This window comes from Eubalaena glacialis, chromosome 10 (genome assembly GCF_028564815.1).
Source record: "Eubalaena glacialis isolate mEubGla1 chromosome 10, mEubGla1.1.hap2.+ XY, whole genome shotgun sequence".
NCBI lineage: Eukaryota > Metazoa > Chordata > Mammalia > Artiodactyla > Balaenidae > Eubalaena > Eubalaena glacialis.
The window spans coordinates 82,461,385-82,476,675 of record NC_083725.1 but is presented as its reverse complement, the minus strand read 5'-3'; the positions used below and the strand labels follow the sequence as shown (position 1 = coordinate 82,476,675).

At 37.3% G+C, this 15,291-nt stretch overlaps 1 protein-coding gene across 3 annotated transcripts in view; it reads left to right on the top strand.

Annotated features, from left to right (window-relative positions):
- PIK3C2A (phosphatidylinositol-4-phosphate 3-kinase catalytic subunit type 2 alpha) overlaps positions 1–15,291 on the top strand; it is a 99,845-nt gene that overhangs the window by 25,151 nt on the left and 59,403 nt on the right. For all 3 annotated transcript variants that reach the window (XM_061201507.1, XM_061201505.1, XM_061201506.1), the window contains exon 2: positions 3,503–4,639. In XM_061201507.1, the coding sequence (XP_061057490.1) occupies positions 3,569–4,639 (1,071 nt within the window). In that variant the 5' untranslated portion in view covers positions 3,503–3,568. The remainder of the gene's footprint in view (positions 1–3,502; positions 4,640–15,291) is intronic.

Below are 15,291 nucleotides of genomic sequence, written 5' to 3'. Positions count from 1 at the left end.
TACTCTTGTGCCATCTGAAATCCCTTCTCCAAGACTCCAATAGCCTTCATTCCCTCCTGTTAAAACACATGTTAATTAAATTAAGTTCCATATTTATTAAGCAAGGTGCTTTTAAATGTAGTGGGGAAGAAAAAAATGAACAAACTAGGCTTCCCTGCTTAAGAAGCTTATTCTAGTCTGTTTCGGTAGACATACAGGTTACAGATTCTGTGTTAATCAAAATACTTTTGGTTATCATGGAAAAAAGTAATTTTAAACTGGCTTATGCAAGGAGAGGGATTTATTGGCTTACATAAATGAAAAGACTCGCCTTGGACATGGGTTGGATCCAGATGTTTAATGTAGTATCTAGAATTTATCTAATTTATCTTAGCTCTGCTTTCTTCTGGCTTGGGTTCATTCTCAGGTAATATCTCCTCAAGCGGTGGCAAAGATGGCCAGAACAGCTCCAGGCTTACATCCTATCAGCTTAGCAACCTCAATGATAAGCTTCTTTTCCAAATAGTTCCAGAAATTCTGTAGTTAACTCTGGCCAGACTTGGATCTTCTGGAGTTGGGGTAGGGTCGAGGGGGAGTAAGGATGGTCCAGCTCAATACAAAGTAGATGAAACAAAAGAAAGACAAGTGGTGTCCAAAAGTTATAGATTCTACTACCAGAAGAAAGGATGCTGAGCATGCAAAAACAGCATACAAAAGTAAAGATAACAATTTTTAGTTGAGCTAAAAAGATAAATTCTGGTAGGAGCTGCTTAAGTAAAGCCTCAGACAGGAGACTGTATTTTGAATTGGGCCCTGAAGGACGAGTAGAATTTTTCTAAGGCAGAGTAAGTAAAGAAAGGACTTTCTAGGTCACTCCTTCGAGAAGTTTGGCAGTGAAAGGAGAAAATTAAAATGAAAGCTACTGGAGTCTAAAGGGGAATGTTCAAATTTTTTCCCCTCAGTATGGAGAAAACTTGAGCATTTTTATGGTAGAGGAGCAGAAGCAAGTAAAGGAGAAATTGATAATACAAAGGAGGCAGTCATTCATAAAGAAGGGGAATTCAATAGGATTAAGGATATAAGTGCAGGGGGCATCCTTAGAAAGGAAAAGGGGCTGTTCATTCTCTGAGGATGTGTGAAGGAAGGTAGTAGTGGTAACTCTGGAGGTTAAAACAGAAATTTTCTATTAAATATGTAAGTGGCTTCAGTTTTGTTTTCTAAAAGTAAGAAGAAAAGGTTTATCAGTTATCTATTCCTATGTAACAGACCATTCCAAAATGATTTTGTGGGTTAGCAGTTTGACTTGAATTCAAGCTGGGTGGTTTCTTCTGCTGGTCTTGCCTTGGGTCACTCTTGTGGCTGTGGTCATCTCAACTGTGGACAGATGGTCTAAGATGGTGTCTGCACTCACATGTTTGGTGGTTGATGCTGGCTGTTGGCTGGATCTCTTTCTCTTTGTGCTCTCTCATCCTATGTGAGCATTTACATGGCAGTGGCTGCACTCAGGGAAGGAAGAGCTGAAGCAGTTGGGCCTCTTATGATAGGCTTAGAACTCTCACAATGTCAACTCTTTCACATTCTGTTGGTCAAAGCAAGTCACAAGGCCAGCTGAGATCAAGTAGAGAAATAGACCCCACCTCTTTATGGGAGGAACAACAAAGTCGCATTGCAGAGCCGGTGTATATACGGGAATGGGAAGAATTTGTACCCATTCCCCCCCACCCAACATTTTATTGTGAAAACTTTCAGTCATGAGGCCAAGCTGAAAGAATTTCAAAGTGAATACCCCCATATCTACCACCTAGATTCTACTATTAACATTTTCCTATACTTGCTTTATCATTATTTATCCATGTATCATCCCTCTATCAATTTATCTTATTTTTGATGCATTTCAAAATAAATTGTAGATGTTAGTACTTTTCTCTAAGTACTTCATGCATATTTAGCAAGTCAGTGTTCAGTTTTTTCTTTTCATAAAACATTTACATACAGTGACGTGTACAAACTTTAAGTGTACATCATGCCTAGTTTTGCAGCCTGCCAGGGAAGGGAAAAATTTGGAATAGCTTTTCAGTGAAATGCCTCAGAAACTCAACTGTAGTTGTATAAAAGAATTGCAGATGATGTCTTTCTTGACTACCTTTCTTCATGTCCTCATCACTAATAATTTTTTCATTTAGTATACCTCAACACTTAGGATTTTCATTTGTGTTACATTAATTTGAATTCACTTTGGACATTTCCCTACATACTTGCATTAAGCATTTATTGAGCACATATTGTAGATAAGCACTGTACTAGAAAAAGGATGTAAACAGGCGCTCTCTTGCTTTATAGGTATTCAAACTAGGTGTATCTCAAATCAGATCAGATTAACAGTAGATGCCATTTATTTAATGCTTATGCTTAAGGCCAATGATAGACACTTAGTTGCATTGTTTCATTTAATCCTTTGTAATTTAGGAAATAGATACTTTTTCATATTTTAAAAGTTAGGAAACTAGGCATGTGGAAAAGTTATCACTTGCCCAAGGTCTTACAGCATCATAAATAAAGGTGATGTGACTCCAGAACCCACATTTAACCCCTGTATCGTATTGATTAGAAGCAGGAAATGTGCCCTCTGTTGCACAGTAGATAACTAACCCTTTAATTGGTCATTTTGCTTCATAGGGTAATCTTGATCTGAATTAAGTGTTTATTTTAAATAGAGGAGTATAAATGTTTATTAACTGATCATGAGAAAGTTTAATAAACTATCTTCTAGTTTATGAATAGATACTTTAGCAATTGGAAAAGGAGAAATTTTAGTACCATAACTATTGATTTAACTGCAGATAATCAGAATAGAAGTGTGATCAGAACTATGTGACAAATTCAGCCATAATTTAACCTTTGAGTGGAGTATTACAGTTTCTTATAGCCTTAACACTTATATTATTCTAATCTATGTTACAGTATACATTTTAAAAATTTCTAGAATATTATAAGCCCTTAATTTTTCATATGATGATTTGATAAAATAATAGTTACTTGATTTTATTTACTAGGTGTTGAATACTTTTATTGCTAATTGGCTTTTGAGCAATTTTACAAATAGTAAAAGATTGAAACCATTTTGACTTGCTATTTGCATAACAGTAAACCGTGTCTGAACTCTTGAAAATTTGTGACTAGCACTTAAGCCATTTTATGCCAAGAATTCTGCCAGAAGTGCAACTGGTTAATGGCAGCCAGTGTGACAACTGAAGTGACAGCTTCTTGAGTTCATTTACTGTGTTAGCTTTCCTGTTAGGTCAGGGAATGGGATAAAGTCATGTATGTCTAAACATTTCTCTTAACCCAACAGTGTATAAGGTGTTTTAAAAGTGTTCCTTCACCAAGATTTTCCCTATTTCATTTCATTTCGTGGTATGTTTGTAAGTGACATTAAATCCTAAATCATATGTGGTAGGTTACAAACAAAACAAATTCGTGTTTTAAAAATCTAATCGAGTGTTATATTTATTTTTACGTGCAGGTCTTGCTATTTTGGAAGCTACAAGAAAAAAAATAGATTGGAGAAGGTTTGGTCTTTTAAGTGGACATGGCTCAGATATCCAACAACAATGGGTTTAAGCAATGTTCATCTTCACATCTGGAACCAACAAGAACAAAAGATGTGGACAAGGAAGAAGCATTACAGATGGAAGCAGAGGCTTTAGCAAAACTGCAAAAGGATAGACGGGTGACCGATAACCAGAGAGGCTATGAGTGGTCAAGCAGCACCAAACAAAAAGCACAAGTTTATAGCAAACAGGATTATGATCTCATGGTGTTTCCTGAATCAGATACCCAAAAAAGAGCAGTAGATATTGATGTAGAAAAGCTTACCCAAGCTGAACTTGAGAAACTATTGCTGGATGACAGTTTCGAGACTAGAACACCTGTATTGCCAGTTACTCCTGTTCTGAGCCCTTCATTTTCAGCACAGCTCTATCTTAGACCTGCTATTCAGAGAGGACAGTGGCCACCTGGATTATCTGGGCCTTCCAGTTACTCTTTACCTTCTGTTTACCAGTCAACTTACAGTAGTAAACAGACTGTATTCCAAAATGGCTTCAATCCAAGAATGCCTACTTTTCCATCCACAGAACCTATATATTTAAGACTTCCAGGACAGTCTCCATATTTTTCATATCCTTTGACACCCACCACACCCTTTCATCCACAAGGAAGCTTACCTATCTATCGTCCAGTAGTCAGTCCTGACATGGCAAAGCTGTTTGACAAAATAGCTAGTACATCAGAATTTTTAAAAAATGGAAAAGCAAGGACTGATTTGGAGATAACAAATTCAAAAGCTACTATCAGCAATCTACAGGTATCTCCAAAGTCTGAAGATATCAGTAAGTTTGACTGGTTAGACTTGGATCCTCTAAGTAAGCCTAAGGTGGACAATGTAGAGGTATTGGACCATGAAGAAGAGAAAAATATACCAGGTTTGCTAGCAGACGATCCTTGGGATGCTGTTCTTCTTGAAGAGAGATCACCAGCAAGTTGTCACCTTGAAAGAAAGGTGAATGGAAAATCTCTTTCTGGGGCAACAGTAACAAGAAGCCAGTCTTTAAATATTCGAACAACTCAGCCTACGAAAGTCCAGGGCCGAATATCTCAGGTATAGTCTTTTCTTCCTAACTTCTCAAACTTAGTGTAACAGAGAATTCATATTTGTGTACATAATTTATTTGGTAAAAGAAATATTTTTTATGTTGAATCTTGTTTTCTTTATTCTTAAGTATACTGTGAATGTTAGATTGTGTGGTAAAGGATTAAATGTGTTTAGGCAAATTGAAAAAAAAATTTTTAATTAAAAATTTAAAAAAAAATTTTTTTTAATTAAAAATTAAAAAAAAAATTTTTGGCTGTGGTGGGTCTTCGTTGCTGCACGTGGGCTTTCTCTAGTTGCGGTGAGCAGGGACTACTCTGTCGCAGTGCACAGGCTTCTCATTGCAGTGGCTTCTCTTGTTTTGGAGCATGGGCTCTAGGCACGCGGGCTTCAGTAGTTGCAACGTGTGGGCTCAGTAGTTGCGGCACGTGGGCCCTAGAGTGCACGGGCTTCAGTAGTTGCGGCGCATGGGCTCAGTAGTTGTGGTGCGCAGGCTCTAGGGCATGCGGGCTTCAGTAGTTGCGGCGCGAGGGTTCAGTAGTTGTGGCTTGTGGGCGTAGTTGCTCTGCGGCATGTGGGATCTTCCCAGACCTGGGATCGAACCCGTGTCCCCTGCATTGGTAGGCAGATTCTTAACCGCTGCACCACCAGGGAAGTCCCAGGCAGATTGAAAAATTGCTTACTATTAATATTATCTTTTCTAGGATTGTGAATTTTGAAAACCTATAATCAAGGATCTGGCTTTCACTGATAGGCATTAAAAATAATTTTTATCTGTCTCTCCTTGTCCATTCATTATATGTGGTCCTATTTTCTTTTCCTTATTGCCTTTATTTTTCAGGGTAAATAAGTAATTTTGGTTTTTAACCCCATTATAGAAATTCTCATGTATATTGTTTTGTTGTTTTTAACCATGAATGAATGAATGAGTAGAAGAAAGGGAGGGAGGGAGGAGGGAAGGAAGGAAGTGAGGGAGGGAGGGAGGAAGGAAGGAAGGAAGGCCCCAGAGAGATGGGAGAAAAGCCATTTAAAGGACTCTCTTTAAACACCTGTATTGATACAAGTGAAGAAAAGAACTGTAGTCTATATAGCATAGTTGCTGAGTCCATATAGTCTTACTGTCTGGAAAAATTAGTTAAGGGTGCCTGAGACAGGATGTCTTCTCTTAGAAGAGAAGCAGCAGGGTTTAGACTTTTCCTTTCCATATATAGTATACCACTGAAGATTTGTATTTTGCTCTTATGGTATCTGTGGATTCTAGGAATGTTTAAGCCTCATTCTTACCTTAATGTGAATCATATCATTCAGCTAATTAGATCAGCATTTGGCTACTCTTTAGGCACTGAGATTCAACTAGCATTTAGGGGAAGAGAAGCAAATTTTGCATGATTTGGATGGGTTTATGTTGAATTGTGATTTTTAAAAGCCATTTTAGATGTCTTGGGAGAAAAGAGCAGATATTAAGAAGGTTAAGAAAAAAGGATGAGGATTTCTTTGGATAACACGATCAGAACCCAGAAAAATCTTAACCAGTGCAGTGTTTTCCAAATGTATTTTGACTACAGCTCTCCACTAAGAAATACCTGTTATTAAGGTCTCTTAAGCTTTTCAGTACTGTTTACAAATTTAGTAACAGAATTTAACACCTTTCAATTTAAAAGTCACAGGTTAATTTCACAGTTTAAATTGGAATCATAAATATTTATTCTAATGTCAGATTATTTACTCTTAATATTCTATGTCATCTTGTCATGGTTTTTGTCTTTGTATTTACAAATAACAGTCATTTCCTAAAGTATTTGAAAGGAGAAGGGAAAACTTTAAGCCAAATCAGGAAGTGTGGGCGGGGGGGCTTATACCTAGTAGTGGAGCTGCTGGTTATTCTATGCTTAGCTTTTTGAGGAACCAGCAAACTCTTTTCCATAGTGGCTGCATCATTTTACATTCCCCCCAGCAATGTATGAGAGAGTTCCAGTTTCTTCACATGCTTGCCAACACTTGTTATTTGACATTTTTTTGCGTTATAGCCATCCTGATGGATGTGAAGTGATATCTCATTGTGATTTTGATTTGGGTTTCCCTGTTGACTAGTGGTGTTGAGTATCTTTGCATATGATTATTGGCCACTTCTGTATCTTTTTGGAAGAAATGTCTATTTGTCATTTGCCCATTTTAAAAATTGGGTTGTTCATAGCAGCTTTATTGATAATAGCCAAAAAGTGAAACAACCCAAATGTCCATCAGCTGATGAATGGGTATAAGCAAAAGCGGTATGTCTGTACAATGGAATATTATTCACCCATACAAAGGAATGAAGCCCTGATATATGCTACAACATGGATGAACCTTGAAAACATTGTAAGTGAAAGAAGCCAGACACAAAAAAACATGTATGATTCAATTTATATGATATGTCCAGAAAAGACAAATCCATAGGGAAAGAAAGCAGATTAGTGTTTGCTGGGGGGTTGGAGGAAAGAGGGAATGGAGAATGATTGCTTAATGGGTACAGGGATTTTTTTGGGGGGGGGTTATGAAAGTGTTCTGGAATTAGAACATTTCAGTGTTCTTACCATAGTGGTGATGGTCACTACCATTATGAATGTACTGTGAGCCAACAAATTGTACATCTTTAAATGGTTAATATGGCAGTTTTTATGTTCTATGAACTTTACCTCATTTTTTTTTTTTAAAAAAGGAAGACACTGGTCCCCCTGATCCTCCCATCCTGCTCAGGCCAGGTTACTGCTGGATTCACATTTGGGTCAGTGTTCCAATAGAGAGATCCCTCTCTAACTGTGGATCTCCTTTTTATGGATTTAGCATGAGGGCATGGTGTTTGACACCATGTAGTCTGGATTAGGGGTATCAGAAGTAGTTTGGGAAGGGCAGCTGCCAGTAACTGGAGATCTCAGGAGCTAGGGAAAGTTGCAGTCTCTGCTATCAGGGAAAAAGAAGCCCCTGGTCCTAAAGGGAGCTGAGTTTAGCCTCAGCCCTCCCATTGGTAGAAGGCAGAGCCCCTGATTGTCCAGGCAACCCAGAGTGAGCATCCAGGTCACTTTCAAATAATCCTCCTGCTCCTTGCATCACACCTTCATGTGTATGCATTTGCACCTCTACAATATATGCATTGTAGCCACAATACATAGATTATCTTGAATTTAATAAAATATTTATAAATGACTTTGGTTTATTTCATTATTTCTGTATCTCTATTTCTAACTTTCCCAGCAGTGGAAATTCATTTATTCACTAAGGGAAATAGATTATTCCAGATGAGCTGAAATTACCATTCCAGGTGAACTCTGGTTATCATCTTAAACAAGTTGAGGTTTCTGGGTTGACCAGAATTACTTGCTATCAATGATCCAAGACTGGACTCGGAACCTAAGAGCTACATGCTTTTTATCTGTGCTGTAAATGTTCAAACTGAACTCTTCTTTTTTTTATAATCACTGAGCCAGTAGAGAGTTCCTAAGAATCCAATGAGATCAGAGCGACCCATACCTATTTCACAGTTGAAGAAACTGAAATGTGAAGAAGTTAAGGAATTATTAATTTTTTCATGTAATAATGGTATTGTAATTAGTTAAATGAACTCATATTTTAGAGATATTTAAGATGATAACCACAGTTATCTAGTCTAACCAACTTTATTTCATGGATGAAGAAACTTAGATCCAGAGGGTGACTTATCTCCAACTAATATTTTCTTCTTCAATTTCTTTGTAACTTAAAACCTGTAGCATAGATTGCCAGTGCTTTTGCTGCAAAACACTTGCTTCCTTTCCCTGTTGCCCTCTATAGTTTAGACTGGTGTTTTCTCCACCCTTTCCTTTGGTGGGGGCAGGGCTGTGATACTCATTTATATCCCTTTCATTGTCTCTCTGCATACATCTTTTCCTACTCATTTTTAATATTTGTCACAGTATCATCTTGATATTTTCCCTATGTGGGGTGCTTTCAGAAATCATCTTGCAGGACTGATGAGGATAGGTAGTTTCCTAAATATAGAAAAAAATTCCCCTAACAAGATCTGGGAAATCAGATCACATGGGAGTTGCAGAGAATTACTGCTTGCTCAGACTCTAGGAATTAGGCTTCTAGGCAAGTTTCAGCAGAAACATGTTTTTAGATTTTGTTTAAAGTACAGGGGGAAGGATCAAGGAGTAATCGAATTGGTTGCGAGAGACATGAGTCAAAGCCAGATAAGCAAAAATAACATGACTTGATCAGCTGATCAATCAGAGATGGGAGCTAGATTACTACAGTGTACATAAGTAGCTTTACTAAATGGCACAGTGTCTGAATTGAGGTGGCTCAGACTCCTTAAAGGAGTCTAACTGTGGCATGGCTGAGGAGGTATGTAGTTGTTGATCATTCTGTTATACTCTGCTCTTTTATTTTTTTTTTATTTTTTTATATTTTAATAAATTTATTTATTTATTTATTTATGGCTGCGTTGGGTCTTCGTTGCTGTGCGTGGGCTTTCTCTAGTTGCGGCGGGCGGGGGCTACTCTTCGTTGTAGTGCGCGGGCTTCTCATTGTGGTGGCTTCTTTTGTTGCAGAGCACGGGCTCTAGGCACGCAGGCTCAGTAGTTGTGGCATGCGGGCTTCAGTAGTTGTGGCTCACGGGCTCGAGGGTGCAGGCTCAGTAGTTGTGGCACATGGGCTTAGTTGCTCCGTGGCATGTGGGATCTTCCCAGACCAGGGCTCGAACCCGTGTCCCCTGCATTGGCAGTCGGATTCTTAACCACTGCGCCACCAGGGAAGTCCCCTCTGCTCTTTTAAAACCCCATGTAATAATTATGTTTGAGCACCACATTCTAAAAGGGACCAGTGGTAGACTAGAGTGTGTCTTGAGAAGAGAAGACTACAGTGTTCAGGATCTAGAAGCTATGCTATTTAAGGAACTGTTGAAAAGATTGGAGATATTTTGCCTGAAGAAGAGAATATTAATTGGAGCTAATTCCCACTCTGAATCTGAGTTTCTTCATCTATGATATAAAGTTAGTTGGACTAGATAATTTCTGAGATCCTTTCAGGAATAATATTTAAAGTTTGGAAAGTTGCCCTGTAAAAGAGGAAGTTGACTTTTTCTTTTAAAGTTTTATGTTTGGGACATAGGTTCTCAAAGCAGTTCAGGAAGTAGAATACCTGAAAATCATGGTATTCTTGTAAAAAAAGGTGAAATAGTTATGTTCTAAGTTTTCCAATACGTTAAGTGCGTTGCTTTGTGCAAATTAAGTAGTACTTTGTGCTAGATTTTAATAGATGAGTGGTAGCAGGTGTAAAAGTTAAAATAACCTTTCATAGAAAGCTTAAAATTACGCAAATCCTATTTTTTATATTTTTCTCTATGAATTGAGAAATTCAGTTTAGTAACTTAGTTTTAAAATTCATTGTCCCAAAAAGTAGAACAAGGACCAATGGGGAATAAAACTCAAAGAGGCAGGTATACAGTTAAATATCAATAAAGGAACTTATAAATAGCCATTTGGTAATGGTTCCTCTCAGGTGGTCAATGCATAGTTATTGGAGGTCTTTAATCAGAGGTTTAGTGTGCACTTGTTACAAATGGTATAAAAAGATTTTTATTTTCAAAGAAAAGTTCTGAGCCCTTTCATTAACACTAAAATTTCATCATTTTGTTTGTGTACAAGAAGATAAAGTTTGGCTTGATTTAGACCAAAAGGGGGAGGTAAACAGAACACTAATAATAGGCTGATTTAAGAAGTCTGTGGCACAAACATTGGCATGGAACTTTTAATTTTTCACACACCATTCATCTCTATTTAAAAACTTTTCCCTGAGGTTCAGATTTTTTGTTGGGAAATAAGATTGCAGTGCTATTCTTTATAATTACATACTTAAGTATCCATTTCCTGTAAGAATTTTATGCTTTGTGGTAAAAACTCTGAAGGGTGTTTTTCTTCTCACTCAGCAGTCTTACTTCCTATTTCCTTCTAGTGTCTTTTGTTCATAATAATCTAAATACTTTAGTTCAAATTTTTGTTTCCAAAACCAGGAAAAGGCACAGTACTTAAAACTGTCTTCTGGCAATTTAAGTTTAAATCACACTTTTAGTTAATAGCTATAATTTAGCTACTTTGAATAGATCCCAAAGATTTTAGTAATGAATCAAATTATTTTCATAGAATTGGTTTTGCAAAGTTCTGTGGCTATTGACTCTTTCTAAAAGTTGATTAATACTATAAACATGTATATCCCCATTAGCACAATGTCTAACGTTAATTTTAAAGGAGAGGTAAAGTTGAATAAAATGTGGTTTTTTATTGTCCAGCTGAATATAGTATATTAGTTGAGTAGATTACTGAAGTCTCTATAAAATTTTGGTAATGAAGTAACCAACTTTGTTCTGAAAAGCAACTGATATGTTTATATTTAATGCTTAAAATACATTTATTGAAAACTTGGTGTTCCATCTAATTTCTGGGGTAAGATGGCATGAACCTGGGACTTGTTTAGGTGTAAAGCTTTCCCATATTCTTATAAATGCTTTATAGAGTATGCACTGATAAGTTTTTGTGAATTATTGCAAACCTGCATCACTTTCCTTAAACCCTTAATTTACCCTTTCCACCTCTCCTTGACCTCACTACCTTTTTAAAAAATTGAATTATAATTGACCTACAACACTGTTAGTTCCAGGTGCACAACATAATTTAGTGATTTGGCATTTCTGTACATTACAAAATGATCACCATGATAAGTCTAGTTACCATTTGTCACTATGCAAAGTTATTACATTATTATTGACAGTATTCCTCATGCTTTACATTTATCCCCGTGACTCATTTATTTAGTAACTGGAAGTTTGTACCACTTAATTTCCTTCACCTATTTCATTCCCCCACTCCCACCCCCCGCCCCCGACCTCCCCTCTGTTCTTTTTCTCTTCTTTTTTTAAAAAAAAAATTTATTTATTTAGGCTGTGCTGGGACTTAGTTGTGGCATGTGGACTTCTTAGTTGTGGCATACGAACTGTTAGTTGCAGCATGCATGCAGGATCTAGTTTCCCGACCAGGGATCGAACCTGGGCCCCCTGCACTGGGAGCACGGAGTCTTACCCACTGGACCACCAGGGAGGTCCCTCCCCTCTGTTCTTTATATCTATGAACCTGTCTCTGTTTTGTTATATTCATTCATTTGTATTGCTTCTTAGGTTTCACATATAAGTGAAATCATATGGTATTTCTCTGTCTGACTTATTTCACTTAGTATAATAACCTCTAGGTCCATCCATGTTGTCCCAAATGGTGAGATTTCTTTTCTTTTTTTAATGGTTGAGTAATATTCCATTGTATATATATACCATGTCTTCTTTATCCATTCATCTGTCAATAGACACTTAGGTTGCTTCCATATCTTGGCTATTGTAAATAATGCTGCAGTGAATATAAGGGTGCATGTATCTTGTCAAATTACTGTTTCTGTTTTCTTCAGAAAAATACCCAAAAGTGGAATTGCTGGATCATATGGTAGTTCTATTTTTAATTTTTTGAGGAACCTCCATACTGTTTTCCATAGTGGCTGTATCAATTTACATCCTGCCAGCAGTGCACTAGGGTACCCTTTTCTCCACATCCTCACCAGCACTTGTTATTTGTTGTCTCTTTGACAATAGCCATTCTGACAGGTGTGAGGTGATACTTCATTGTGGTTTTGATTTGCATTTCCCTGATGATTAATGATGTTGAGCATCTTTTCATGTGTCTGTTGGCCACTATACCTTCTTTTGAAAAATGCCATTTTTAAAATCAAATTGTTTGTTTTTTTTATATTGAGTTGTATGAGTTCTTTGTATATTTTGAATATTAACCCCTTCAGCTATATCCTTTACAAATATCTTCTCCCGTTCAGTAGATCACCTGTTCATTTTGTTGATGTTTCCTTTGCTGTACAAAAGCTTTTTAGTTTGGTGTAGTACCATTTATTTATTTCTACTTTTGTTTCCCTTGCCTAAGGAGACATATTCAAAAAAATATTGCTAAGATTGATGTCAAAGAGCATACTGCCTGATTTCTTCCAGAAGTATTATGGTTTCAGGTCTTACATTTAAGTCTTTAATTCATTTTGAATTTAATTGTGTATATGGTGAGAGAAAGTCCAGTTTGATCCTTTTTCATGTAGCTGTCCAGTTTTCCCAGCACCATTTATTGAAGAGGCTATCCTTTTCCCCATTATATATTCTTGCCTCCTTTGTCATAGATTAATTCACCATGTAAGTGTGGGTTTATTTCTGGGCTGTCTGTTCTGGTCCATTAATTGATGTTTCTGTTTTTGTGCTGGTACCATACTGTTTTGATTACTGTAGCTTTGTAGGGTAGTTTGAAATCAGGGAGCATGATACCTCCAGTTTTGTTCTTCTTACTCAGGATTGTTTTGACTATTGGGGGGGGGTCTTTTGTGTTTCCATACACATTTTAGAATTGTTTGTTCTAGTTCTGTGAAGAATGCCATTGGTTTTTTTTTTTTTTTGGCTGCGCTGCACAGCATGCGGGATCTTAGTTCCCTAAGCAGAGATTGAATCTGTGCCACCTGCAGTGGAAGCTCAGAGTCTTAACCACTGGACTGCCAGGGAAGTCCCGCCATTGGTATTTTGTTAAGGATTGTATTGAATCTGTAGATTGCTTTGGGTATTATGGCCATTTTAACAATATTAATTCTTCCAATCCATGAATACAGTATATATTTCCACTTGTGTCATCTTCACTTTCTTTCATCGGTATCTTATAGTTTCCCGAGTACAGGTCTTTTACCTGTATTGGTTAGATTTATTCCTAGGTATTTTATTATAATATTTTTGACACAACTGTAAATGGGATTGTTTTCTTAATTTCTCCTTCTGCCAGTTCTTGTTACTGTATAGAAATACAACAGATTTCTATATATTAATTTTGTATCCTACTGAATTCATTTATTAGGTGTAACAGTTTTTTGGTGGCATCTTTAGGTTCTCTGTATCATATGTCATATGCAAACAGTGACAATTTTACTTCTTCCTTTCCAATTTGGATTCCTTTTCTTTTTCTCGTCTGATTGCTCTGGCTAGGACTTCCAACTACCTTTTTTTTTTTTTTTTTAAATAGTGAGGTCAAGGTTATTCTTTGTATGCACTTGCCCACCTCAGATTTATTTGCTTCTTCTTTCTGGTTTGGAGGGAAGAGATATTCCTTCTCTTTTCCCAAACTTAACTCTTCCACCTCTTTTCTTGTTCCTGTCTCCCCAAAGTATTTTTTACAATTATTCTTCAAAGTGGAATTTGTACTTATTGCTTTTCCAGTTCCTCAACATCCTCTCTTGTTCCTATCATATTGCAGAAACTTGTTTCTGGTAGTATGAATACTAATTGCCAATCTAGTGACCATACTCACTGTCCATCCTTATTGCTTCATTTGCAACAATTGACCACGTTCCTTTCTTGAAACTTCTCTTCTGTTGCCCTGGTTAAATCTACTTCCTAGTTTTCCTCCTGTAATCTTTGAATCGTTTTCCTTGTCTAGTTTCTAAACATAGGCATTCCCCCAAGGTTTTGTTTTTGATTGTTTTTTAATATATCTTATCTGTTCTCTCTTGGTCAGTGCTTTATTCTTGAGGCTCTGAGATAGAGTTTGAAAGCTACTGATCTAGACTCCTTGGCTGTCTATGGTTGAGATGCAGTGATGATTAATTTTATGTGTCAGTTTGACTGGGCTGTGGGGTGCTCAGACACTTGGTCAAACATTATTCTGGGTATGTCTGTAACGATGCTTCTGGATGAGATTAATATTTGAATTTGTAGACCGAGTAAAGGCAGATTGCTCTCCCTAAAGTGGTGGGCCTCACCCTAACAGTTGAAGGCTTGAATAGAACAAAAGGGCTGACCCTACCACCAAAAAAGGGGAATTCCTTCAACTTGACTGCCTTTGAGTTGGAACATTGGGGTTTTTTCCCTGACTTTGGACTCAAACTGAAACATCGGCTTTTCCTGGGTCTTAAGCCTGCCATACTCAGACTTAGAACTATACTATCAGCTCTCTTGGGTCTCCAGTTTGCTGACTGCAGGTCTTGAGACTTGGCATCCTTTATAATCAATCACATGAGCCAATTTCTTATAATAAATCTCTCTCTCTCCATTCATATGTGTATAAAGAGATGTCCCAGCTTGATGTCCAGTAGGTGCAGTCCCTTATGTATCCCTCAGCCTCCTGAAGAGAGTGTCTCATGTTGATGGAACTTGGACCCAAAGTCCTTTTGGTTGGGATACTGCTCTGTCAGTGATCCTGATGGATGCTGACAACAATTAGCAGAGAGGAATTTCCCTGTAGAAAAGTGCAGAAATTGGATGATTCCCAGTTCTTTGTCTTTAGCTCTGGAATAGAATTTTGTAATAGAGTATTTCTAGATGATGACCAAACATCTACATGGATTTCCAAACCCAAAATATTTACTAGAGAGCTCAGTGTCTTCCCCCACAAACCTCTTTGTTTCATATATTGGATAATGACATTAGTGATTTTTTCTTATTATCATTTGCCTCTTTCATTCATTGAAAAATATTTGAGAGGACTTCGCTGGTGGTCCAGTGGGTAAGACTCTGCACTTTCAATGCAGGGTCCCTGGTTGGGGAACTAGATCCTGAATACATGCCGCAACTA